This window comes from Schistocerca gregaria, chromosome 4 (assembly GCF_023897955.1).
Source record: "Schistocerca gregaria isolate iqSchGreg1 chromosome 4, iqSchGreg1.2, whole genome shotgun sequence".
Lineage (NCBI taxonomy): Eukaryota > Metazoa > Arthropoda > Insecta > Orthoptera > Acrididae > Schistocerca > Schistocerca gregaria.
Genome location: NC_064923.1, coordinates 570221839 through 570247904, shown reverse-complemented (window position 1 = coordinate 570247904; position 26066 = coordinate 570221839). Strand labels below are relative to the sequence as shown.

At 38.3% G+C, this 26066-nt stretch overlaps 1 protein-coding gene across 12 annotated transcripts in view; it reads left to right on the top strand.

The window, feature by feature from the left end:
* Positions 1-26066, top strand: part of LOC126365888 (negative elongation factor D) — a 227673-nt gene that overhangs the window by 106240 nt on the left and 95367 nt on the right. For all 12 annotated transcript variants that reach the window (XM_050008594.1, XM_050008589.1, XM_050008591.1 and 9 more), the window contains 4 exons: positions 3780-3889; positions 10666-10775; positions 14212-14319; positions 18876-19025. In XM_050008594.1, the coding sequence (XP_049864551.1) occupies positions 3780-3889; positions 10666-10775; positions 14212-14319; positions 18876-19025 (478 nt within the window). The remainder of the gene's footprint in view (positions 1-3779; positions 3890-10665; positions 10776-14211; positions 14320-18875; positions 19026-26066) is intronic.

Here is a 26066-nt window from a genome sequence, read left to right as displayed (position 1 = left end):
TCGATCAGTTGTAGAATTTTGGAACACGTATTATGTTCGAGTATAATGCCTTTTCTGGAGACTAGAAATCTACTCTGTAGGAGTCAGGATGGGTTTCGAAAGAGACGGTTGTGTGAAACCCAGCTCGCGCTATTTGTCCACGAGACTCAGAGGGCCATAGACACGGGTTCACAGGTAGATACCGTGTTTCTTGACTTCCGCAAGGCATGTGACACAGTTCCCCACAGTCGTTTAATGAACAAAGTAAGAGCATATGGACTATCAGACCAATTGTGTGATTGGATTGAGGAGTTCCTAGATAACAGAACACAGCATGTCATTCTCAATGGAGAGAAGTCTTCTGAAGTAAGAGTGCTTTCAGGTGTGCCGCAGGGGAGTGTCATAGGACCGTTGCTATTCACAATATACATAAATGACCTGGTGGATGACATCGGAAGTTGACTGAGGCTTTTTGCAGATGATGCTGTGGTGTATCGAGAGGTTGGAACAATGAAAAATTGTACTGAAATGCAGGAGGATCTGCAGCGAATTGACGCATGGTACAGGGAATGGCAGTTGAATCTCAATGTAGACAAGTGTAATGTGCTACGAATACATAGAAAGATAGATCCCTTATCATTTAGCTACAAAATAGCAGGTCAGCAACTGGAAGCAGTTAATTCCATAAATTATCTGGGAGTACGCATTCGGAGTGATTTAAAATGGAATGATCATATTAAGTTGATCGTCGGTAAAGCAGATGCCAGACTGAGATTCATTGGAAGAATCCTAAGGAAATGCAATCTGAAAAGAAAGGAAGTAGGTTACAGTACGCTTGTTCGCCCACTGCTTGAATACTGCTCAACAGTGTGGGATCCGTACCAGATAGGGTTGATAGAAGAGATAGAGAAGATCCAAAGGAGAGCAGCGTGCTTCGTTACAGGATCATATAGTAATCGCGAAAGCGTTACGGAGATGATAGATAAACTCCAGTGGAAGACTTTGCAGGAGAGACGCTCAGTAGCTCGGTACGGGCTTTTGTTAAAGTTTCGAGAACATACCTTCACCGAAGAGTCAAGCAGTATATTGCTCCCTCCTACGTATATCTCGCAAAGAGACCATGAGGATAAAATCAGAGAGATTAGAGTCAACACAGAAGGGTACCGACAATCCTTCTTTCCACGAACAATACAAGACTGGAATAGAAGGGAGAACCGATAGAGGTCCTCACGGTACCCTCCGCCACACACCGTCAGGTGGCTTGCGGAGTATGGATGTAGATGTAGATGTAATCTACAAACTAAGTTGCAACAACTGTGCTGCAGTCTGTGTGGGCATGGCAACCAACAAGACCCATCCTGTTGGTGGGCACACTGCGCAACATGACATCCTTCATTTCAACTGCTTCACAGCCTGTGCCATATGGATCCTTCCCACCAACACCAGCTTTTCTGAATTGCAGAGGTGAGAATTCTCCCTACAATATATCCTATGTTTCCGTAACCCTCCTGGCCTCAACTTTCGTTAGTCATTGTTCTCAGCCATCCTGCTTCTTCCCTGTTCCCATTTCAGCTCTACATAGTCCTCATTCCACCAAGTCGTTCTACTTCTCTCCTTCTCCACATACAACCCCACCCCCTCCCCTGCCCACCCATCTAACCTCCCGACTGCACCTAGCTATCCTTCCCTCCCTTCACTTTGCCCCTGCATGCTGCCCAGCAGCACTTCACTGTCCCCCACCCCTATCCTGCTATCATTCCCCTCTCTTCTGCAGCCTCCTCCTTACCTCCACCCAGTTGTCCCTCCTATCATGTACTTTGCTGCTGCTTGCAGTGTCGCTTCAGCTGCCATAGGCTGCAGTCATGTTTGTGAGAGTTGTGTTTGCATGTACGTGTGTGTGTGTGTGTGTGTGTGTGTGTGTGTGTGTGTGTGTGTGCGTGTGTGTGTGTGCGTGTGTGCGTGTGTGTGTGTGTGGTCTATTTTTGACAAAGGCCTTGTTGGCCGAAAGCTTATTATGTGCCAATCTTTTCATTGTGCCCATCTGTGACTGCATCCCTAATGTCTTCGTCATTTACAAAGCTAGTTGGCATATAAACTTGTACTAATATGTTGGGTGTGGGCTTAGTGTCTATCTTGGCTACGATAATGCATTCACCATGCTGTTAATAGTACCTTACCCACATTCCTGTTTTCTTATGATGGCCGAAGTAGAAGAGAGGATATAAAATGTAAATTGCACAATGGCAGGAAAAAGCATTACTGAAGAAGAGTAATATGTTAGCATCAAATGTAGATTTAAGTGTTATGTGGAGTCTTTTCTGAAGGTATTTGTCTGAATTGTGGCCACATATGGAAGTGAAACATGGACAATAAACAGTTTAGACAAGAAGAGAATAGATGCTTTTGAAATGTGATATGATAGAAGAATGCTGAAGGTTAGATGCAGCAATCACATATCAAAATGAATGGAATTGTAGAGACAGAAATTTGTGGCATATCTTGGCCAAAAGAATGGATCAGTTGATAGGACACATTCTGAGACATCAAGGGATCACCGATTTAGTATTTGAGAGAAGTGCTCAGTGTAAAAACTGCAGGGGAGTCTAAGAGACGAGTACAGTAAGCAAATTCAGAAAGCTGTATATTGCAGTACGTATTTAGAGATGAACAAGCTCATGCAGGCTAGAGTAGCAGGGAGAATTTCATCAAACCAGTCTTCAGACTGGACAAGAAGAACAACTATTATTACTACTACTACACTCTTCAAAGGAAAAATAAGCTGTTTAGTGGAAACATTTCCCAGCCAAATTCGAAAGTGTGTTGCTCTGTAGTTTTGCAATATATGAGTAGCTATTACAAAGGTAAACAATGGTTGGTATTCAGCAGCATCCATGAGATTTTGCCTTCAGAATCTACCCTAGATCCCCAAAATTTTCACAGATAAGGTTGCGGACCTACATGCAGTATGAAGACTTGTATGAGGAGGAGGTTAACCCTCTTATCTCCCAAAGATATAAATTCCTAATAGTTATAAAATTTCCATTTTATAAATATTTAATAATACGTTATGGTGTCTGATTTTCATTGTTTTTAGTAGAATTTTAACATACATGAAATGAAAAGTAAAACACCTACAGCTGGCACTTTTGCATTTAGTTTATTTATGTAATCAGTTTTGTTGTTCCGTTACATTATATTCAGGCCCTGTGACCAACGCAAACTGCTAGGAATCCAGTTTTGTGTGCAGTCATAACAGGAGGCAATAACTGGTGTCTGTAGTTCTCTGGTTTACACGACACTATCCGTTTGTTTGTAAATCAACAACTGTGAGAACAACATTGAAATCAGAATGTCCAAAGATGGGAATAAAAGTCTTTGGATATTCTTGTGTTGTACTGACAGTCATTGGTTGGTGAACAAAGGGATAGTATCATTTGAACCAGAGATCCATGGATACTAGTTAAAAAATATTGGCTCCTGTTATGACAGCACATGAGACTGAAATCCTCCCTGTTTAGTTTGGTCAAAGGACCTGAAGATGGCATAATGGAACTCCAAAACTGGTTGCATAAATAAACTAAACAAAGAAGTAACGGCTGTAGGTATTTCGGTTTTCATTTCATAATGAACTGCTAGAGTTTTGATAACCACCCATTACAAAGATTTATCACATATTGTTTACAACCGGAAACTTACTTGAATAAATTGTTTATTTTTTTCCATTCATCACTGATACTATAAGTGTTGAAAAAGCTTTGAATTCAGTTTTAATTTTCAACATTTTTTTATTTAATTGACAGATATTTTCAGGCTGGTGGAAACCCAGAACAGGTCATTGAGCTGCTTTCTATCAATTACAGTGCTGTGGCTCAGATGGCAAATCTTCTAGCTGAATGGTTAATTACTGCAGGTAAGTTGAGGATACCACATACTGGCAGGGTTATATTCAGTGCCTATGTTAATTAAATGATCGAGTACCAGTGGTCCAAACAAATCTCATAAACCCACATAAGCTGATGAGCCAAAACATTATGACCCTGTTTTTAACCCTTTAAATGCTCTGGACGTATTAATGCACGCGCCTTTGTACCTGTCTCTGTGTGCTCTGAATGTGTTCATGCGCGCCACCAGTCCTTCTATGCGTAGACAAGTTCAGAGTACCAGGCAGAAGGACTGGTGGCGCGCGTGAACACGTTCAGAGCACACAGGGACAGGTACAAAGGTGCTAGCTTTAACATATCCAGAGGAGTTAAAGGGTTAACAGTGTATTGGTCTACATTTGAAATGCAATACAGCAGCAGTTCTGCATGGCATGGATTTGACAAGTCATCGGAAGTTTTTCGGAGATACGTAGCACCAGATGACAGCGCAGGTCACACATTTCCCATAAATTATGGACTGTTGTTTGTGAGCATGGAGCTGTTGCCCAGTAGTGTCTCGGATGTGTTCCATTGGGTTCAGATCATGCGAATTTGAAGGCCAAGACATCTGGATGAGTTCACTGTCATGCTGCTCAAACCACTGTAGCGTAATTCTGGCCTTGTAATGTGCACAGTTGCCTGCTGGAAGACACCATCACCATTGGGCAAGAGATCAAGCAAGAAGGGGTGCAAAGGGCTTGCAATAATGTTCTTGTAGTCCACAGCTGTCATTATGCCTTCAGTTACTACCACAGGTCCTATGGAAGATTGATGAATGCATAATACTGTCTACGTTTACCTGTATCCATGGCAAGGTGTATTGTTTTGATCAGCTGTTCCCCTGAATGGTTACTTATCTTGACCACCAACCTGGTGTAACAAGAAACCTCATGCATCTTCCGTCCAACATTTCAATTGATCCACAGTCCAGTCTCAGTGATCCCGTGCCCACTGAGATTGTAATTTATGATATGGTTGGGTGGAAACACGTCAGGCTCGTCTGTTGTGGAGCCCCATATTCAACAGTGTGTACTGAACAGTGGTGCTTGTGCCTGCAACGACATTGTGTTCTGTTGTCAAGCCCCCGAACTCCATGTTGGGTGAAGAGGTGTGGCGTCCAACACCTTCTTGTCTACTTGTGGTTTCGCTACACTCCAAACATTTCCAAAAGATGCTCATGTCATTAGCACATGAGCGGGCAACCAGTGTTGCTGTTTCAGAGATCCTCATTCTGAAGTTAACTGTCTCCTGAGAAGTCTTCTATAAACTGTAGTAAAATGTTATGATAACCACAATTGAAGTGCATCAATAATTAAGAAAACTATACATGTTTATGTATGTAAATGTGCTATCAATAATGAAATCTTATTTTAAAACAAGAAAACACTCCACCATTACTTGTTTTGAACATGAAAAATTTTAGTTACAAATACATTTTTGTGTAACAAATACAAATACTAAAAGTAACAAAGACTGCGAGTGTGTTATGTCATGGAATTTCTATATAATTGCTGGACAAAGACTTGAATGAATAAAATGATCACTCTGGTGTCAGCCCTCAAACCTACTAGACACTTTTGTACGAGGTTGCTTCTGAATGCATGATTTTGTTAATTATATATTAAGTTTTTCCCAGTATGTGTATAAAAAATACTTGTCCTTTTAATCTCATTTCTTCTCCCTCCATGTGAACATAATTAAGTGGAAATAATTAATTATCACTAGAATTCAAATTTTATCATTGGCCATTGGCCATTCTTTTGTCAAAATGACACTTTTGCAGCCATTACATGCATTATAAGTAATCTCATGGTTTTTGGGCTTCACCCACAAGACAATAAATACTTTATATATTTTGCTCTCGGGAAAAGAAAATATTTTTGGCAAGATTTATCATTAAATATACATGATGAATGCAAAGATAATAAATAATAATGTGAGGCTCAGCATTGCTTATGAGTAAATTGCTGACTAGTAAAAAATCTTGTTTTCGTTGCCATGAATATTATTCAAATCATAATTAATGGTATAAAAGGTCAATGTTTACCAGAGAATTTATGTAACATTGAGGGTAACAGCAAAGCTGCGTAGATGATTATATTGTGTGTGTCTCTGTCTGTAACAATATTTATCAGGCATTACCAACTACAGTTTAAGACAAACCATGTGTATTTTTGATCTAGTGGTGTGAGTTGACAACATAAGTAAATTGTTACAGCCCAACCTAGTACCTTTATTTAGAATTATTTACCTATGTAGCAACATTCACAATTGTTAGCATATATTTTAGCTGGTAGTATGTGTATGCAGATTCCTTACCACATCACTTGCGTGGCTCCAATTTCGTGTTGGGCAATGACCATGACATTTTTTTCACATCAATGTATAAATATGCTAGGCAGTCCGAAAAATATGTGGTTTGTGAACCATAGTTACAAGTGCTACTCTGATAAGAAGAGATGGACACAAGAGAGGAATTTGTGGTTGCCTGCATCAAATCAGTTCAAAATTTTTTTTAAAAAAATGGGAGGGGGGTGGTTTGCATTATTTCACTCCTCATCCTTGTGTATTGAATAAACAATGGCAGGAATAAAAGAAAGGTTCAGAGATAGCTTTAAAGTTCAGAATGAAAGGATATCAGTGATAAGATTAGGTGATGACATCACTATCCTTAGCAAAAGTGAGGAACAATTTACATGACCTCTTGAGTGGAATGAACAGTCTAATGAGTATAGAATATGAATTTAGAGTAAACCAAAGAAAGAAGAAAGTGATTGGTAGTAGCTGAAAAGATGCGCATGTGGAAGGAGAAGAGTGTCACAATAACATTGACTGGTGCATGTGTTGTGTTAAAAGATTTGGAGGTCAGTGCACCCATGCACTGTTATGCCCCCCCCCCCCCCCCCCCCCCACTCTGCAGAGCGCGCGCGCGCGCGCGGCGCGCACACACACACACACACACACACACACACACACACACACACACACACACACACACACACACACACACACACACACAATATGACACCTCAGCCCCCGAAACCATAAATGTTCCTGTGTGCATTACTTGTTCCCACCTATTGCCTTACAACAGAACATCCAGCTTCATTACTCAGAATGAATCTGGTCTTGTTCAAGAAGAACATACAACTGCAATCCTTGGTACAGTCCCTATACTCTTGGCACCATCGCAAATGATGCTGCCAATGTGAAGGTTCAATGGAATATGATTTCTGGTCATTGGACAGAGACCCTTCCATGCGGTCGCGTGAAATTGTGTGACTTGCCGTTCTGTTAAAAGTGGTGGAAATGGCATCCATTATATGATGTGAGTCCCGTCTAGCGTGTTGCACAATGTAACAGTTGTCTACTGCTGTGGTTGACCACTTCCTCTTATTCTGACAGCAATGCCTGTGCTTCCCCATGCACATGAAATAATGTTGTGAGCCATACCAACCTCCTGGGCTACACTTGTCATGCTCCATCCTTCTCCTGGTTTCCCGATGATTCTTCACCAGTGAAGAAGTCATCCAAATGTTGTCTCCAGGTGGTGTTGTAATGACCACCACCAACACAATGCACTGTAACTGCCTGCTGATGGGTACACTCTTCCCCCCCCCTCCCCCCCACAACCAACATCCCCACCCCATTTTTTCACCTGCCTCATTTTCCAGGGCCAGCCACATTTGGCACTGTAGTCACAGTGACCTCATGTTATGTGACATCCAGCTATCAGTGCATAACTGGGAGTTCTCTGGCAACATGCTCCCACACTTTTTCCTTTCACAGAGATGTTAATATGTTATGTTACTTTACCTATCTGGTCCCTAAGTTTTGCAGAACAGTGTATAAAGAACATGTTTTTGTAGCAGTTAACTATAATAGAAATTATAATAAAATTATTTTATACACACTTGTTCATTTATAAACATTGAGGATATAGAAAATTTCACACCCCAATGTTTGTGGGAAAATTTCCTAATTTAATTCAGCCAAATTCTCTACCCTCGCACCAGATAAGAAAAAAATTGAAGTGTTTGAGATGTGGTGCTCTAGAAGAATAATGATAATTAGTTGGACTGATAATATAGGGAATGAGAAATTTCTGTGCAGAATCAGCGAGGAAGCAGGAAGAAAACTGACAAGAACAAGGCCAAGGTGATAGGACGTGCATTAAGACATGAGGGACTGATTTCCTTGGTAGCAGAGGGAGCCGTAAAGAGTAAGAACTATAGGGGAAGATAGAGACTGAATTAAGTCTGGTAAATTTCCATGAAAGAGTGGTATGTTTTTGTATTGCCTTCATCGTTGGTAACTTGATGATTTCAAGGATCATATAAAAAATTTCAGCAATGTACAGTGTACAGTTCATTGTCAACATCTGTCTGAATTGGTCAGTGTGATGACTGCAGTTAGAAATGTAGAAAACAGATTTGCATGCTATTATTAAACATTTTCATTTGAAGGACTGGGCAACCACACAAATCAAAACAGAATTTGATGAATTTCACATGGACTATGCACCATCACTGAAAACCATTTGCTTTTGAGATAATGAATTTAACCTTGATTGGACAAGCACCGAAGATGAGCGACACTCTGGTTGTTCAGTTGAAGACACCACAATGGAAACCAATGCTGTACTAATGCAAGACTGTTTAATTAAAGTTTGTGAAATTGCTGAGATTGTAGGCATCTCAAATGAGTAAGTGCATAATATCCTACATGAAGAATTGGCTATGATGAAATTGCGTTGTGTGAGGTGGATGCTGTGATTGTTCACAGTCAACCAAAAATGTATCTGGCACAACATTTCAGCACAATGTCTCGCTATTTGTAATTGTATTCTGTGACACCTTTTCACTGGTTTGCGACTATTGGTGAAACATGGGTCCATCATTACACACCAGAGTCAAAACAGCAGGCAAGGAAATGGACAAAGGCTGGTAAAAGTGCATCAAAGAATATTTTGTCAGTTGGTAACGTGAAGGCCACCATGTTTTTGGAATTCCTGAGGAATAATCCCCACAGAGTGCTTCGAAAAAGGTGTAAGTGTAATGCACCCCCAAGTGACTTCTTCCTGTTCTGTAACTTTAAACTTCGTCTTGGTGGGAAGAAATTTCATCAAATGTGGAAGTGATAGTTGCAGTCAATGACTATTTTTATTATATGATTGTTTGAAACTTGTGTTGGCTGAAAAAAGGCCAGTTGGTCACGTAAAAAAGTCTTCTTTCACCGGATATGGCAACATCCCCCACGTAACTAATAACAATGACGAAAATGCGTGAATTGGGATTTGAATTGGTTCCTCATCCATGCTGTTCACCAGACTTAACCCCCAAGTGACTTCTTCCTGTTCTGTAACTTTAAACTTCGTCTTGGTGGGAAGAAATTTCATCAAATGTGGAAGTGATAGTTGCAGTCAATGAGTATTTTGCAGAGTTTGATGCAACCTATTTGACCGATGGGATGAAAAAGCTGTACACTGATGAACATTATGACCACTGCACAGTACTAGGTTGTATGGTGCGTAATGGTGTTGAGGGTACATGACTCGCTAAGAGAAGTATATGAGCAAAGCAGAGACAGATTGGTAATCATTCTGGCAATTATAAGTGGCGTAGTTGTTGAAATCCACCGACTTAAGCATTTTTGACAAAAGCCAGATTGTTGTGGCCAAGTGCTTGGAAGCGTGCATCTTGGAAATGGCAAAGCTGGTCAGCTGTCGCATGCTACTATTATGAGCACCTATGGAAAGTAGTTGAAGATTGCTGAAATCATGAGTAGGTGACAAAAAGTCAGATGAAACTTACTGGCAGGTTAAAACTGTGTGTCCAACCAAGACTCAAACTTGGGGCTTTTGGCTTTCGCGGGCAAGTGCTCTACTATCTGAGCTACCCAAGCACGACTCACGCCCCGTCCTCACAGCTTCAGTTCTGCTAGTATCTCATCTCCTACCTTCCAAACTTCAAGAAGTTGGATGTACATACCTGAATCTGATGAAACCCAACTGGGGCACTGTTGGGTCCCAGCTCCTTGTCCTTAAACCACCAGTCATAAATTATGGGAAGTACATAATGTGCGTAGGCATCCGGTGCCACTAACCTGTTTAAACCTATCGAGTACTCGTCGAGTCCATGGCATGTGGAATCCTGCTGGATTGCGTTCCTGAGGCGGACCAATTCACTTTTAAGTAAATGGTCATAATATTTTGGTTCATCAGACAAACATTTTTTCCCTTGTTTTTTTACCAGACTTATCAAATCACCCTTGTGTGTGTGTGTGTGTGTGTGTGTAAAAAACGACGTTTCAACATATAAAGCTAGTTTTATACACACCATTCACAAAAATAGGCCCAGCTTAATTGAAATAAAAAATTTAAAGATATTGTACTTTTCACAAGTGTGGCAAGCACACGACTACAGTAATAAGCAACCAAAAGTCTTTATCTATCCTGTTGCCACTGCTCACATTGTATATGCTTCATTTTATGTAGTCAGACACAGAAATGCACTACATCTTTTTTGATTATTTCTTAGAAATGACGTTAATCATCTTGTTATTTTTGAAATGAAATGTTGGCTTCTTTTAGATGAATGAAACATTTCCAAAGTAGCACCCATGCTATAGATTACAGTGATTAGATGTGGTTGATGAATATCATTTTGTATGACTTCTTTATCTGTACTGAACCAGGAATATAACATTGTAATGCTTTGTGCTTTTGTTTCAGAAATAAAGGCTAACAGAGATTTGTTTTTTACAGGACTAACAGTTACAGATGTTCAGGCAATGGTAGAAAATCATGTCAAGGATATGATACTGAAGACATTTGATCCAAAAAAGGCAGATACAATATTCACGGAAGAAGGTGAGGTACGTATGGTATTTTGTATTATCTCTTTATGCTTTTTTGATGGTAATTGCATAATTTTAAGATGGAATTTTTCTTTCTAAGTTCATTCCTCTCTTACTTCAATTTTGATGTACAAGTAATGGAAGGAGTAATAGTAACAACTCACCATATATTTGAGGCTTTGAGCGCTCAGTAAGCACGTAAATGAAACTGAAAGTGATGATGCTTCTTCAGGCCATTGTCCAAAAGCTTAGCAATGTTTTCACGCATATTTTGGTGCCTGTCGACCACTCGACACCTCAACTACACATGGCGAGTAGTTGCTTTACTCTTTACATTATTTATGTTCCACAAAGAACTTTGCATTGCCCTTCTTTGATTATTAATCTTTCTAATGGTGCGATTGGTTAAAATAATAATAAAAAAAGTGCCTCTGCATCCAGTGCAACTGATTCATCACTTCTTAAGAAGAATTGTCTATCAAATAACATATGAAGGAGGACAAAAAAAGGGGGCAGGAAATTCGTCATAACGTCTTTATTTCTTAATATTTTTTGTACCAAATTTTGATCACTTAATATTTTTTACACCAAATTTTGATCACCTTCAACGTATTCTCCATTGACCACAACACACTTTTTCAAACGATACTTCCATTGTTCAAAACAGTTATTAAATTCACTGATTGCCTTCCAGTGATTTTTGTTTTACTTTCTCCCCAGTGGCAAAATGTTTTTCTTTCATGTCCCTTTTGAGGCTGGGGAACAAGAAGCACAGGAGGCTAGATCGAGTGAGGAGGGGGCCGGTAGTGGACAATCTGTGTACTACCGGTTTTATTCAACAACTGCTTTACGGAGAGGGCAGTGTGGGTCAGCGTATTGTCATAATGGAAGAATCGGTTGCCTGTGCACCAAAGATCTGCCATTTTCTTCTGAATACTCTCCCCAGATCTTTTCAAAACTTCGAAGTAGAACTCCTGGTTGACAGTTTGACCCAAGGAAATGAACATCACATGCATAACACCTCTGCAATTGAAGAAATAAATGAGCATTGTCTTGATGTTTAACTTCACTTGGCGAGCTTTTTTGGGGTGAGGAAAACCACTTGTTTTCCACTGGGTTTGCTTGCTGTTGTGTTTCAGGATCGTATTCATAACACCATGATACATCACCAGTAATCACCTCAGAAAAAAATTCAGGGTCCTCTTTGAGCTGATTTTTAAGCTCAAAACATGCCTGAAGTCAATGCTCCCTTTGCTTGTCTGTAAGAAGGTGAGGGGCAAATTTGGCTGCAACCCTTCTCCTGTATGAATCTTCAGATAAAATCCTCTGCTTGAACTCCATAATATTCCAGACATCTCACAGACTTGATCAGTGGTTCTGTGACGGTCTCATGAATAAGGGCATTGATTTTGTCGATGTTTTCGTCACCTGTTGACATTCAGGAGCATCCTGAACAGGGTTGGTCTTCAATTGACATTTATCCATTTTTAAAACATGAAAACCACTCATAGGCTCTAGTTTTACTTAGGGCAGTCTTAAAGCATTACAGTAGTTTCTGTGGTTGATTTCTCCAACAGGAAATAAAATTTCACAGCTGCGCATTGCTGTCGACAATCTGCCATTACATTTTCGCTGAAATGGGAAAAGTTGTTTTACTATATCATTGGCAAACCAATGCACTCATAGCGACACAACTTCACACACTGACTCAGGTGTCATGACCCTAACGGACTCTTGGTCGAACACTGGATTCCCCCACACTTCCTCCCCACTGCAGCCCAATTACCGTTACTTTTGGGTCCCCCATCGTAACATAAAGTAAACAAGGTTTTTAGAACATAAATCCAAGTGTATTTCTAGCACTTGTCATAAAATCAGACTCTGATATGCTTGTACCACTACTGGATTCTGACAATAAAGATCGTTCTTGAGAAATTGTTAGAATCAGCATTGTAACAGGATCTGTTCCTTAACCACCAAATTTTTTTACTTTTTACATTGGCTGATTTTATATTTAAGATTGAAATTATAATGCTATCAGCACATAATGAGCCCCTTTGAGACCACCACTCACAACGCAGGAAGAAGATGACTGGGTTGACTCTTATTATGTTACCAATCTGTATCCAGTACACTAAGGTCATGCTCAAAAACACAACTTTAAGTGAAATAACTTTTCATTTATATGAGAAAAGATATGAGGTAAATTTGTGTACACACAGTCAGTGCTATGGTGGTTCAACAGAAAAGTTGTGTAGCTTGTCCTATTGACAGATTTTTGACTGTCACTGAAAAGTTGTGCAACTGTTGGCTGACAGCCATATATAAAAGGCCATGCACTGGTGGTCACATACACGTCATTAAACAGTCGATCCAGTATCGTGCAGACACTTTTTAACTGTCGGAATGAAAAGTGATATTCTATGTTGAAGCTCCCAAAATTGTGGGAATTGCCACTGACTAAGATTACTACTGGGAGAGAGGGAAGTAGGGCAGTGCTACATTTAAAATGTGTGAGTATTCATTGTGACAAAGAACTATGAAGAGGGGCATACTCAGAAATTGTATTTGTCTAGGTGGATCTAGACCTCTGGTAGAGGACTGGAAATTTAAAGCTAAAATACAAAGCCTTCAAGTACCAGGTGTAGAAGTATGAAACTGGAATTTCCCTATAGATGGTGCTAGCCGTCAGTGTAGGCCTGTGAGACCGCTTTTGCAACACCATCTGCTTCATGTAACGACTGACGACAAATGTCAGCATGCAGTAACCCAAGTTCCATACATCAGTATCTGTTTCAAACCTGTAAACATTTCCAGTGTTGTGACTATGAACTATAATTTATGGACAGCATTGGTTTTTTGTTATCATTTGAAGAAAACTGCTACAGAATCACAACGAATACTTGTTGAAGCTTTCGGCAAACAGGCCCTTTGGTGTTTCGAGTGGTTCAAAAAATTCAAAAGTGGTGGCGATTTTGATGTGAGAAATGATGAGCATGGGAACTCCCCTGAAAGGGATTGAATTAATAAAACAAGCAATTAAAAAATTTGTAATTATGATTCACTTATCTTTGAACAACACTTTATTTTTCCTCGGATGCTACAGAGCTCTTCCGTGATGTGTTAAGATATTGTAGGTGTTACTAGTTACTGGCTGTATTTCATTAAAACTCTGTATGTTCATCCTATAATATTATAAAAACTTCAGATTGGCATGTAATGCTTGGAATTTTCTTTTAAATATCTGTCATTGGTAATGGTGTGTACCAAGATTTTTCCTCTTCTTTTCTTTATATTATGTTTTGTACAAAGGAAAGCAAAGGTGAATTCTTTTTTGTTGATCATTTGGTAAGGCACAGTGTATGTCGATGTTTATTATGGTAACACTAAATGACTGACTAGTATGTGGCCATAGAAGGTGACCTTTTTTTTCTTTATTTTTTTATGCCAACAGACTCCTGCATGGCTAACTGAAATGATAGACCACCCCACGTGGCGTTCTTTGATATACAGACTTGCAGAAGAATATCCAGATTGCCTTATGCTGAATTTCACAATAAAGGTTAGTATGCCTGAAACTATATTCAGTTGCAGTATTATATAACTGTGTTTGTAAAAGTGTGAAGTATGTAGTATAAAAGCTAAACATATCCTGTAGAACAGTTTTCTGTAATAAATCATAGGGACAATGAAGGCTAATAATTAAAAAAAAAAAAAAAAATCACATTGAGTGTCTACGTAGATCAAATATGGTGGAGCACTGGTGGAAAATTAGTCAGCAGACTATGATAAATGAATTCCTGGTACATTTAGAGAAAGCTATTTTCAAAAAAGCTGACAATTTAGAAAGAGCAAAAGTAGACTTTTGGTGGGGGAGTCGAATGACAGTTGTAATCATGATAGGTAGGTATTAACCACTTGACCATGCTCCATGAGTTGGGCTCAGAATTCATTGCAGTCTTGCTGCCTTGCTTTGAGAACTGGACTATGGTGGGCATAGTGTCCTCATTGCCTTGCCAAATGTACTCTCTGAACTGAGTTTGGGGGTGCCTGGTGCTTGCTGCACTATACGCTCTACAAACGGCTCTCGGGCCTGCAGTTGTTTGTGTATCAGCTTTAAAAGCCACACTTCATGCTTTAAGCTTCATCTAACAGATGTTGCTGGTGTTTTCTGTTGTGTGAAACAATTATTTCACCAGGTAGTAGACCCATTTTTCAGACTGGAGTAAATATGTTGAAGCTTGCCTCATCCTCATCTTGTATGATGAAGACATTGAAAGATTACTAAATGAAAGTGGCAGTGATTGGTCTAGTGAAAGCTTTTCATGCTGTATAGAAGACAGCAGTGTTGAGGACTTTAATGACAGTGATACAGGAATGTCAAGTGTTAAAAATGACATCAAAGATGTGTTGACTGCTGACCAGAATATGATGTGTTAATTGTAGTGTGAATTGGAGTAAATTTTTCATTTACAGGCACACCAAGTGTAAAAAATAGTTTTGCAGATCCTCTGAAAATTACTTGATATTTTTGCTTTCTTTTTTCATGATATGTTGTTAACAGTGATGATTAGATGAACAAATATGCTAAACAGTTCGTAAGTTAACATTTAGTCACAATGAAACAATGATTACGTGTACACAGATGAGTTTCAATAAACAATAAAGAATTGAATTTTTGTTCATTATTCCTTCAACAAACAGTTCAGAAGCCATATTTTGAAATGTATTACTCTGGGAAACATTCTTAGAACACCGATTATCTGAAATGTAGTCTTAGAAAGTAGATTTAGTTTGAATTTTCTAATTTTCTTATTTTAATGACAACAGTTTTTATTCAAAAGACAGTGGTATTTGTGCTAAATTATACAAATTGAAAACTGTAATTGACTATCTGCAGTAAATAATTTGAGGAGACATGTACTCCAGAATGAGAATTATCTACTGATAAGCCTCATTTACTGTGGAAATGGTGACTTTCTATAATACAGTTTACACCAGTAAAACTTGGTTGGGATGAAATCATTCTGCTTATGCGAAGCAAATAGTGGCTATGGATGTCACCAGAATGAGAACTTCTGTGAAGTGTGAGGGGTAGGAGGCGAGGTACTGGTAGAAGTAAAGCTCTGGGGATGGGTCATAAGTCATGCATGGATAGCTCAGTTGGTACAGCACTTGCCTGCAAAATGCAAAGGTCCCCAGTTCGAGTCTCATTCTGGCACACAGTTGTAATGTGCCAGGAAGTTTTGGCTGTTGATGTCACTTTTATAATAGACACAGGAAAGTATGCTGCATTTGGACTGCAATATAGTCAATATCATCTTGCAGTGAAACACATTTTGTCTTTGCTTGAAGGATATTTTGGCAAAGGGGATACCATTTTTACCCACAGATATACCAAGTCCCCTGTTATTTCATTTCCTTGTCTCTTAAAATGCTGACAGTCTTAGCAAAGTTATGAATAACGGAAAGTAAGTACCAGTTAAAATACTAATGCGAATTCTTTACAGACGAATGTAAAAACTGGTAGAAGCCGACCTCGGGGAAGATCAGTTTGGATTCCGCAGAAATGTTGGAACATGTGAGGCAGTACTGACCCTACAACTTATCTTAGAAAATAGATTAAGGAAAGGCAAACCTACATTTCTAGCATTTGTAGACTTAGAGAAAGCTTTTGACAATGTTGACTGGAATAGTCTCTTTCAAATTCTAAAGGTGGCAGGAGTAAAATACAGGGAGCGAAAGGCCATTTACAATTTGTACAGAAACCAGATGGCAGTTATAAGAGTGGAGGGGCATGAAAGGGAAGCAGTGGTTGGGAAGGAAGTGAAACAGGGTTGTAGCCTCTCTCTGATGTTATTCAACCTGTATATTGAGCAAGTAGTAAAGGAAACAAAAGAAAAATTCGGAGTAGATATTAAAATCCAGGAAGAAGAAATAAAAACTTTGAGGTTCGTTGATAACATTGTAATTCTGTCAGAGACAGCAAAGGACTTGGAAGAGCAGTTGAATGGAATGGACAGTGTCTTGAAAGGAGAATATAAGATGAACATCAACAAAAGCAAAACGAGGGTAATGGAATGTAGTCGAATTAAGTCGGGTGATGCTGAGAGAATTAGATTAGGAAATGAGACACTTAAAGTAATAAAGGAATTTTGCTATTTGGGGAGCAAAAGGTAATGTTAATTCAATAAAAACAAGAAAAAATTTGAATTCTTTGAAAAGCTGGAAAGAGGGAATTCCACTAAGTCAGATAAATGTCAGTTTCTTTACAGAACACTTCCAAAAACAGGTCCTAGACTTCATGCTCTGGGAGTCTACTTTGTGGTTCAGATGTATGGATGATACTATCATCAGGGAAATCACGGAGAGGAATGTCTTGTTGACTTCATGAAACATCTAATCTGCATGCCATCATTCGGATTACCAGTTGCTCTTCCTCAACAGCCAAGAAGAACAGTGAAAATCTGTGTAATAGTATTTATTGCAAGGTGGCATAAACAGATTAGGTGTCAAATCATTATCTTAGCCTAAAGTAAATAGTGACTGAATAGCTGCTAGTAACACACATGGGATGAATATATAAGCCATGGCACCTCAGACGTGATCTTATCACATGTAGAATGCCTTCTGAGGATCAATTGGGATTCCATGAAGGACATAGAAAGTGTGACAAAGCATAACACCTGACAAACTGACACATATAAAGAAGTAATTTTGGACATGGCCTGTGCACATAAATCCGCAGGGTTACAGACAGAATTGGCAATATTCTTGAACATATTGCTTAAAGGCAGTGTACAGACTGACCAAGAAAATCACTGATTACCTCAGATCACCCAAAGACAGACTCAGAGTGTTATGAGTTTACCGAATACGAAACATTTTCAGCAACAATAGCAATACTTAGTAATTACCATTACAAACAGATGAAAGAAAGTACTGTCAAGCTTTGGTTCTCAAGCTCAAAATCTTGCAACTTCAGTGTCACAAGCAGATCGTCGTCTTCTGTGCAAGATGTGGTGCATAGTTGACAAATCTATTAGATGCACCATGGTTTGTGTTTCTCTACAGTCACAGTCTATAGGGAAGTGCCATTTCTGGAGGTTACTCCTGGCTCCTCCATCTCCAGAATGAAGTTGATCGAGTGACCTCCAAACGATCCAGTTTTTTTCATACCCAGATGGGAGGGTTTACAGAGAGGCCAGACAGTGTTATTCTCAAGTATATTAGGCCTGCACATTTTGTTTAATGTCTTGTCCACCATGTTCGTGTGGTTGGATTTGTTCCAGGCTGGGGACCCTTATTCTGCAGCACTGTAACATGGGTTTGTGATCTATAGTCCAACATGTGACCAGTGATCTTGTGAAGGATGTTATGCATGGCTTCCATCTTCATTCCCATGTTCTCCCAGTGTTGCTTGCACATGGACTATGATCCAGAATGATTCCCAGAAGTTTTGGATTGGCCTCGTTTACTGTATTTATTCCCATGTGATTTCAAGTTAGCAACGTGCTTGAGTGTGCTTAAGATGAAATTCACACAGTTGTGTTTTACCTGGGTTTGGACGAAGTAGGTTGTTAGAGTATTACTCAATATATATAAAGAGTGTGTGTGTGTGTGTGTGTGTGTGTGTGTCAAGTGGGCTTCAACATCTTCAAATGATTTTCTTTGACTTGCTAGTGGCAGACCATTTACTGACTGGAAGTGATTTGTCTTTGGTAATCAGTGAAAGAACACTGCCAGCCATTCAGCCATTTCTTTGGCATCTCAGTTGACTAGTTGACCCTGGATGTCACATAAAATCTTCTGTGTTTGAGTGCACTTCGAATAAGTTTGGTGAAGCCATTGTCTATTGTTATCCTGTAGATCTTCTGTGACAATGCATAATTTTTGACAGTGTCAGGTATAGTAATTCAAGAAACTATGAATTGCCGTTTTTCTAATAATCTGTTTTCATTTGTATCTTTAAAGTAGAATAAGTATTTTATTATTTTTGGCAACTATGATTTAAATTACATTTGTCGAACATTTTTGTTGTCACCGAATAATTTCTCTTTATTTCTGACGCATCTAGGTGATTGGTAGAAAGTGTTCTGATAATCAAAATGTCTTTAGCTTATTTCAGATGCAGGCTTCCAGGGTGAGATAACAAGTATATCTACTGCTGCACAACAAATTGAAGTTTTCTCTAGAGTTTTAAAAACTGCAATCTCAGGATTCCTGCAAAATAATGAAGACTGGTCTGGCAGTGTTGAGGAATGTGCTGTAAGTTATGTTTTAAAATTCTAACAGTGAAATTTTGATTTGACAATAAGTGCAGGGTGTTTTCCCTGATAGACTGAAATATGCCATTGTAAAACCATTGCATAAAAAGGGGGATACGTCGGATGTCAACAACTACCGCCCAATCTCTCTTTTGACAGCTCTATCAAAAATTTTTGAGAAAGTAATGTATTCAAGAGTAGCCTCCCATATTTGTAAAAATAAAGTACTAACAAAATGTCAGTTTGGTTTTCAGAAAGGCTTTTCAACAGAAAATGCTATATATGCTTTCACTGATCAAATATTAAATGCTCTGAATAACCGGACATCACCCATTGGTATTTTTCGTGATCTCTCAAAGGCCTTTGATTGTGTAAATCATGGAACTCTTTTAGATAAGCTAAATCATTATGGTTTGAGTGGGGCAGTGCACAAATGGTTTAATTCATACTTAACTGGAAGAATGCAGAAAGTTGAAATAAGTGGTTCGTGTAATGTTAAAACAGCTGATTCCTCAAACTGGGGTGCTATCAAGCACGGGGTCCCACAGGGTTCGGTCTTAGGTCCTTTACTGTTCTTGATATACATTAATGACTTACCATTCCACATTGATGAAGATGCAAAGTTAGTTCTTTTTGCTGATGATACAAGTATAGTAATAACATCCAAAAACCAAGAACTAAGTGATGTAATTGTAAATGATGTTTTTCACAAAATTATTAAGTGGTTCTCAGCAAACGGAGTCTCTTTAAATTTTGATAAAACACAGTATATACAGTTCCGTACAGTAAATGGCACAACTCCAGTAATAAATATAGAATTTGAACAGAAGTCTGTAGCTAAGGTAGAATTTTCAAAATTTTTAGGTGTGTCCATTGATGAGAGGTTAAACTGGAAGCAACACATTGATGGTCTGCTGAAACGTCTGAGTTCAGCTACGTATGCTATTAGGGTTATTGCAAATTTTGGTGATAAGAATCTCAGTAAATTAGCTTACTATGCCTACTTTCATTCACTGCTTTCGTATGGCATCATATTCTGGGGTAATTCATCGTTGAGTAGAAAAGTATTCATTGCACAAAAACGTGTAATCAGAATAATTGCTGGAGCCCACCCCACGGTCATCCTGCAGACATCTATTTAAGGATCTAGGGATCCTCACAGTAACCTCACAGTATATATATTCCCTTATGAAATTTGTTGATAATAATCCAACCCAATTCAAAAGTAATAGCAGTGTGCATACCTATAACACCAGGAGAAAGGATGATCTTCACTATGCAGGGTTAAATCTGACTTTGGCACAGAAAGGGGTAAATTATGCTGCCACAAAAGTCTTTGGGCACCTACCAAACAGCATCAAAAGCCTGACAGATAGCCAACTAAAATTTAAAAATAAATTAAAAGAATTTCTAGATGACAACTCCTTCTACTCATTGGCTGAATTTTTAGATGTAAACTAAGTAAAAAAAAAAAAAAAAAAAACTTAATCATTAGTGTCATGCAATATTTTGTGTAATGTAATTTCTTGTACAGACATCTTTTATTAACCTGACACGTTCCACATCATTACGAAGTGTCGTATTCATGATCTATGGAACAAGTATTAATCTAATCTAATCTGTAAGTGACAAGAAGAAAAACAAAAATTTAATGTAACATCTATTAATATTCCAAAATAGACTTAGACTATTTTAATTTAGTGTTTTGCTTGCTCTATTTGCTGCTCAGTATCATGGACAATTTTTTTCTGTGTAACCTGTATGCTTAGTGACATTGATTTCATTTACCACCCATCTGAGGTGTGTCTACTAGAATCTCTCTCCTTCTTATGATAGGCCAGCAGATAAGTGAATAATTCTTTGAAGAAACTTATGATGTAAAATACCACAGAAACTTCTGTACCTTTATGTTCAATTGTATAAACAGGGTGTATACGACCCAGGACAACCTGGAGATCCGGGAAAAACCCGGGAATTTTTTCATCCGGGAGAAAACCGGGAAAAACCCGGGATATTTTTCATTGTTTGAGCTTTTTGTTAAATTTTTGTAATTTTGACTTGTAAGAAATGATACTCTAACAAAGGATATTACTGCATTCCCCTACTACTAAATAATACTTCAACAATAAAACATAATCGAGAGAAAAAAACCAAAATAACTTAAATTGTAAAGGAAATGCGCCATATACAACAACGACACACAGTGCTCATGCAAGTGTCTGTCAATTGAAAATGTGCCATAGGCTTTAGGAAGACTATACAGTGCTTGATAACAACAAATTGCCTCCAATGAGTGTGAAGTCGCAACTGTTTACATTCTATTTGTTTTAGCAGTTACGCGTGGGCTCATGCGTATGCGCAGTTGAGTCACATTTGAGTAGTAGATTCTCGCGCTTCTGGCTACAGGAATGTGGCTGTTGGCTGTGCTAGCAGTCGCAGCAAGCAGCTAGATGTTACCGGAAGAAGGGGGCCCCAAATTCATATTCTTGAGGAAAAAAAACTTGTTTCACAAAGCGCCTAGCATCCAGCGCAAGTTTGTCTATCGATTATTCATATGGTTTTGAAACGCTTTCCTGTTGGTTTTTGAACATTTTTGAACACATTTTAAGTTGATTTCTGAATGAATCATAAGTTGACTTGTGAATGCATGCATAGTGTACGTTATGTCTGTCAGGAGAATCCTCGTCGCATGTAGAAATAAACTTTGCGCAGACAAAAAGGGGCGGGGCAATACGAGCTGAGGGAGTAAACGGATGAATGCCAATCGCTCGCTGATTATGTGGTTGATTGGGTTTGCGAATGATCAGCATTGTTGTAATTACTAGCGGAATCCATAGATCCAGACTACCAGAATGGAAATAAACGACTAACAAGAATAACAGGTGAGAAAGATTACGTATCATCTTCTCGGTGTACCTAAGAAAATGAAAATTTAGCCAGAAAATTTTTGGCCAGATTGCTACACTAGTAAGACCAGTTGTGCAGTCCCTGCCTAGCAGACGCGTAAGTTCCCCTCTGGAAGTAACACGGAAAACGTGTTATTCGGACACGTAAGAACGCCCAACCGGAAAATAATTGCGGGATAACTAAACCTGTGATTCTGACAGGGTTAGTGAAGTTAATCAGTGAACGAATTTTGATAATGGCAGCAATAGATACAGAAGTGGTGATGACAAGATTGTTAGAACGAGGAAGGAGAAGAAACGGACATCACACAAATTATGGAAGAATAAGACGATTCCATATATATAAAAATTTCGTAATACTATTTTTCGATCTCGTGCTTGAGAAGCTGGTGCGTATGAATGAAATGTGAAACTATTTCCTAACATAAAACTTTTTGCTTGTAGTAGACCTAATAGGCATTTGATATTGGTACTTCGTGGATTATATTCTGTTGTGTTATAAAAATGATCATTTGTGCCAAAACAGTCTCGTTTATTTGGTGTGTTACAAAATTGCAGCCATATTAGAAAGTCCTATTTTGTTTCATCTAGCAGACAGTGACAAAATAAATGTAATCAGATCGACAAACCACACCAGTCTTGGGTATTATTTGTATTAACGGCGTTTTCAGTATTCTTTTATTTATATTTTTTTGTTTTTATTAGTATTGACTCGGTTCGCAAATGTCGTAGATCCGGGGCTGATGCTCAGAGCAGTCTGAGTTATAGTGGGTAGTCTCCCTATGACCCTTGTTTACATTTAGTGATTTTGCTGTTTTCCCTTTGTTTACCCTCACGTCAAATGAAAACAAAACTGATATCTGTGGCTGGGAGCTATGAAATGAATTAAAACACATTCACATAATTACGGAAGGCCAAAATGTGTCACTAGTTTCTGATTTTATTTTATTTACACCTTTCTGACAGTCAAGCATTAATCGCTTTGCGGAACAATGAAGTTATTTTTGTCTGTTTGCGAAAGAAATTTGACTTTTGTTAACCTTTTCCGCAAAGGCAGCCAGTGTATTTGAAACAAAATGTTTAGTTCCACAGTAATGTCTAATTTCAACTGTTTGATGCATTTCAAGTGTACGTTTTCATTTTCTAGCACAGATGGCATTATGTCATAATAAAGAACCAAACATGATATAATACAGTACTGGTGCTCCAAGAAAATTTACATCCCAAAAACCACACTGGAAAGCTTAAATTCAGGTCGAGGTCTACATCATTGGGAATCCGGACATACGAATGTGCACTTTAAGTATGCACTTTAAATGTACACATTTTAATATTGTTCACGAAATTCTGATGCTCTTTCTTGTTTCTTTTATGACATAATGTATGATATTTCAATGTTTTACACGTACGTACATACGGGCTTCCTATGCCATGATAGCTACCCAAGCGGGGTGTCGCCTGTTATCTGTGCTTTCTGGCAATTGATGAAACGAGCCTATTTCTAACAGGTCGCGGGAAAATATTGCGAATAGTGATTTGAAAAACGTTCCTTTCAAAGTAAACAGCCTTTTGGTTAAGTTGAACTATATGCAAGAATGTACCATGAATTTATTAAATCACAGAGCGTTTGGCTCTCATTTAAAAATCAACTCTTTGATGACGCGCCATTTAGAAGAATTTCGAACCCTGAAGGTCAGACATTTATGTCATTAGCACATTTGTGTGATATATTTTAAACTGTAACACGCGCAAAAAGATCAACAGTATATGCAAAAGCTTAGCTTCTCTTGCAGCTTCAGAAGAGTATTTTATGTGAAAACATTGCTTTTGTTGTAGCAACACCATGTTTATTAATTTAAACTATTAACTGTCCCTGTTTGTGTGTTCGTGCTACTTAACAGTCATGTTGCTGTTGGCTGACTACATCACGTGCCTATGCTCTGAATATCCGCTGTCATCGGCTGGCGAGATTATGTGACATGAGCTACGAACGGCCTACAAAAGCGCATCGAAATCTCGATTTCAATGATTCGGAAAGTAACATGCCGTGTTTGGTGGAATTCCAGTTTATACTTTCGTAACACGAAAATACGCAGCATACATGTTGCTGCACATCAAAGATGTTTCCAAAACGTGTCTTTTTCCCTGAGTTTCGTTATCTAAAGTGCTGGGATATTGTAAGCCCGGGTATAAAACCATAACCATTCAAAGGATTGATAAGGGAAAATATACTGTCACCCGGGAGTAAGTGTATTTTTAACCGGGAAATTCGGAAAAAATCCGGAATTTTTTTTCCTTGACCATGTATACACCATGATAAAATAGATCTGTGTACTACTATGCTCGATAGTATAAAATAGAACTCATCCAACATTGCAATTGAGAGCACGGGTAAAATGGTAAAACAACTACTCGTTGCCCTTTCTGCCTTGTTCATACTTTTAAAAAAATCTCCGTTGTAATTAGTGTTATTTTTTGAAAAATTGAAATTTCATTGAAAAGTTATCTTTGCAGTAGAGTTTGGAAAATAAGGAAGTGGGAGCAAATTTTAACAAGATTTACATTTGAAAACAGTATTAGGAGGTGATATAAAGATTTACAGACACTTCCATGTATCAACAAATGACAGTATTATGTCAGACAGCAAAGTTGAAACCTTGATAAGAAATTCCAGCCATGAAGGTATGAACTATTGAAGAAAGTCACTAATAGAGGTCATGTTAACATTGCTTTCACAGATTTGAAAGCCTTTGATATATTTCCTGTACAGTAATTTTAACACTGTAATGTGACAATGAGTTTCTGTTGTACTATTGTTGGTGCTGAAACAGTGTTTCACCATAATTCTGGTGTTAATCCAGATTGTGAGAGTACTGCCATTATAGGAGAATGACACTGAAAATTTTGAGATAATCAAAGAAGGAATGCTTTTAATAATGTAAGTGATGTTTATTGTTTTTCAATATATTTGCCTTTAACATCAATACATTTTTCATTCAGTGGAACTAGTCCTTAAAGGATTGATGCCAAGCTTCCTGGGGCTCTTCAGAAACCATGTTTTATAATGTTCCACAGCTTCGTCAGATGACAAAGAAGTTATTACAGGCATTTTGCCTTTAATTTTTGGAAATAAAAGGAAATCATATAGTGCTAGGTCCATGCTGTATGGTGGAGGGTCCATATTGCTGACATTTAGGGGTCCCTTACCCTCTCCCTTGAAACCCACATCCTTTTGTCTTTCCCTCTCCTTCCCTCTTTCCTGATGAAGCAACTGTTGGTTGTGAAAGCTTGAATTTTGTGTGTGTGTTTGTGTTTGTTTGTGTGTCTTTCGATCTGCCAGCACTTTCGTTTGCTAAGTCACATCATCATTGTTTTTAAATATATTTTTCCCACGTGGAATGTTTCCCTCTATTATATTAATGTCTGTAAAATAATAGACATAACACAGTGGAAAATAACCGACAATAGCAAACATATTAGAACCAACATTTTTTTGGCAGTCACCTATAGTTTGGTTGGTATTTTAACTGTCTTGTGACTCCAACAAAATGCATATTTTTCTCACTAAATGTGTTTCATTTTATTGAAATAAAATAACATCATTGGACTTAGTGAAACATATGTACCATTTGGATTGCTTTCTCTATCTAAAAATAGTTCATTACAGAAAATGTTGATGTTAGTACTTAAGATTTTCACTCATCTGTTTAGAAATAAAGAAGTCCTTACATTTTTTTGTCAACTTATGTCTTTACTTACTCTTAAGATCTCAAAATTTGTCAGGGAAAAATGCTGAAACTTGTCTGGAAGTCAAGGAAACATCAGGGTGTTTCACTTGGAGAAACTTGAGGCAACCCCATTAAAAACAAAATGTACAGAGAGCTTAATGTCTTTTTGAAAATACAGAGTAATCAAACAGATTAAGTATAATACAGCCATCTGTTAGGCTTTACAGAAATTAATATAAAGAACAGAATGACATAGAAAAAAATTTACGAGCATCTTTAAAGCCCAGAAAATATTTGCGTGAAGATAACTTCAGCAACAAAATATCTATGATATTAGAAGAAAATAAATGTTTTGAAACCAGAAGCAGGTAAAATACAGTAAAAAAATAGAGGAATTAAAATTCTGCC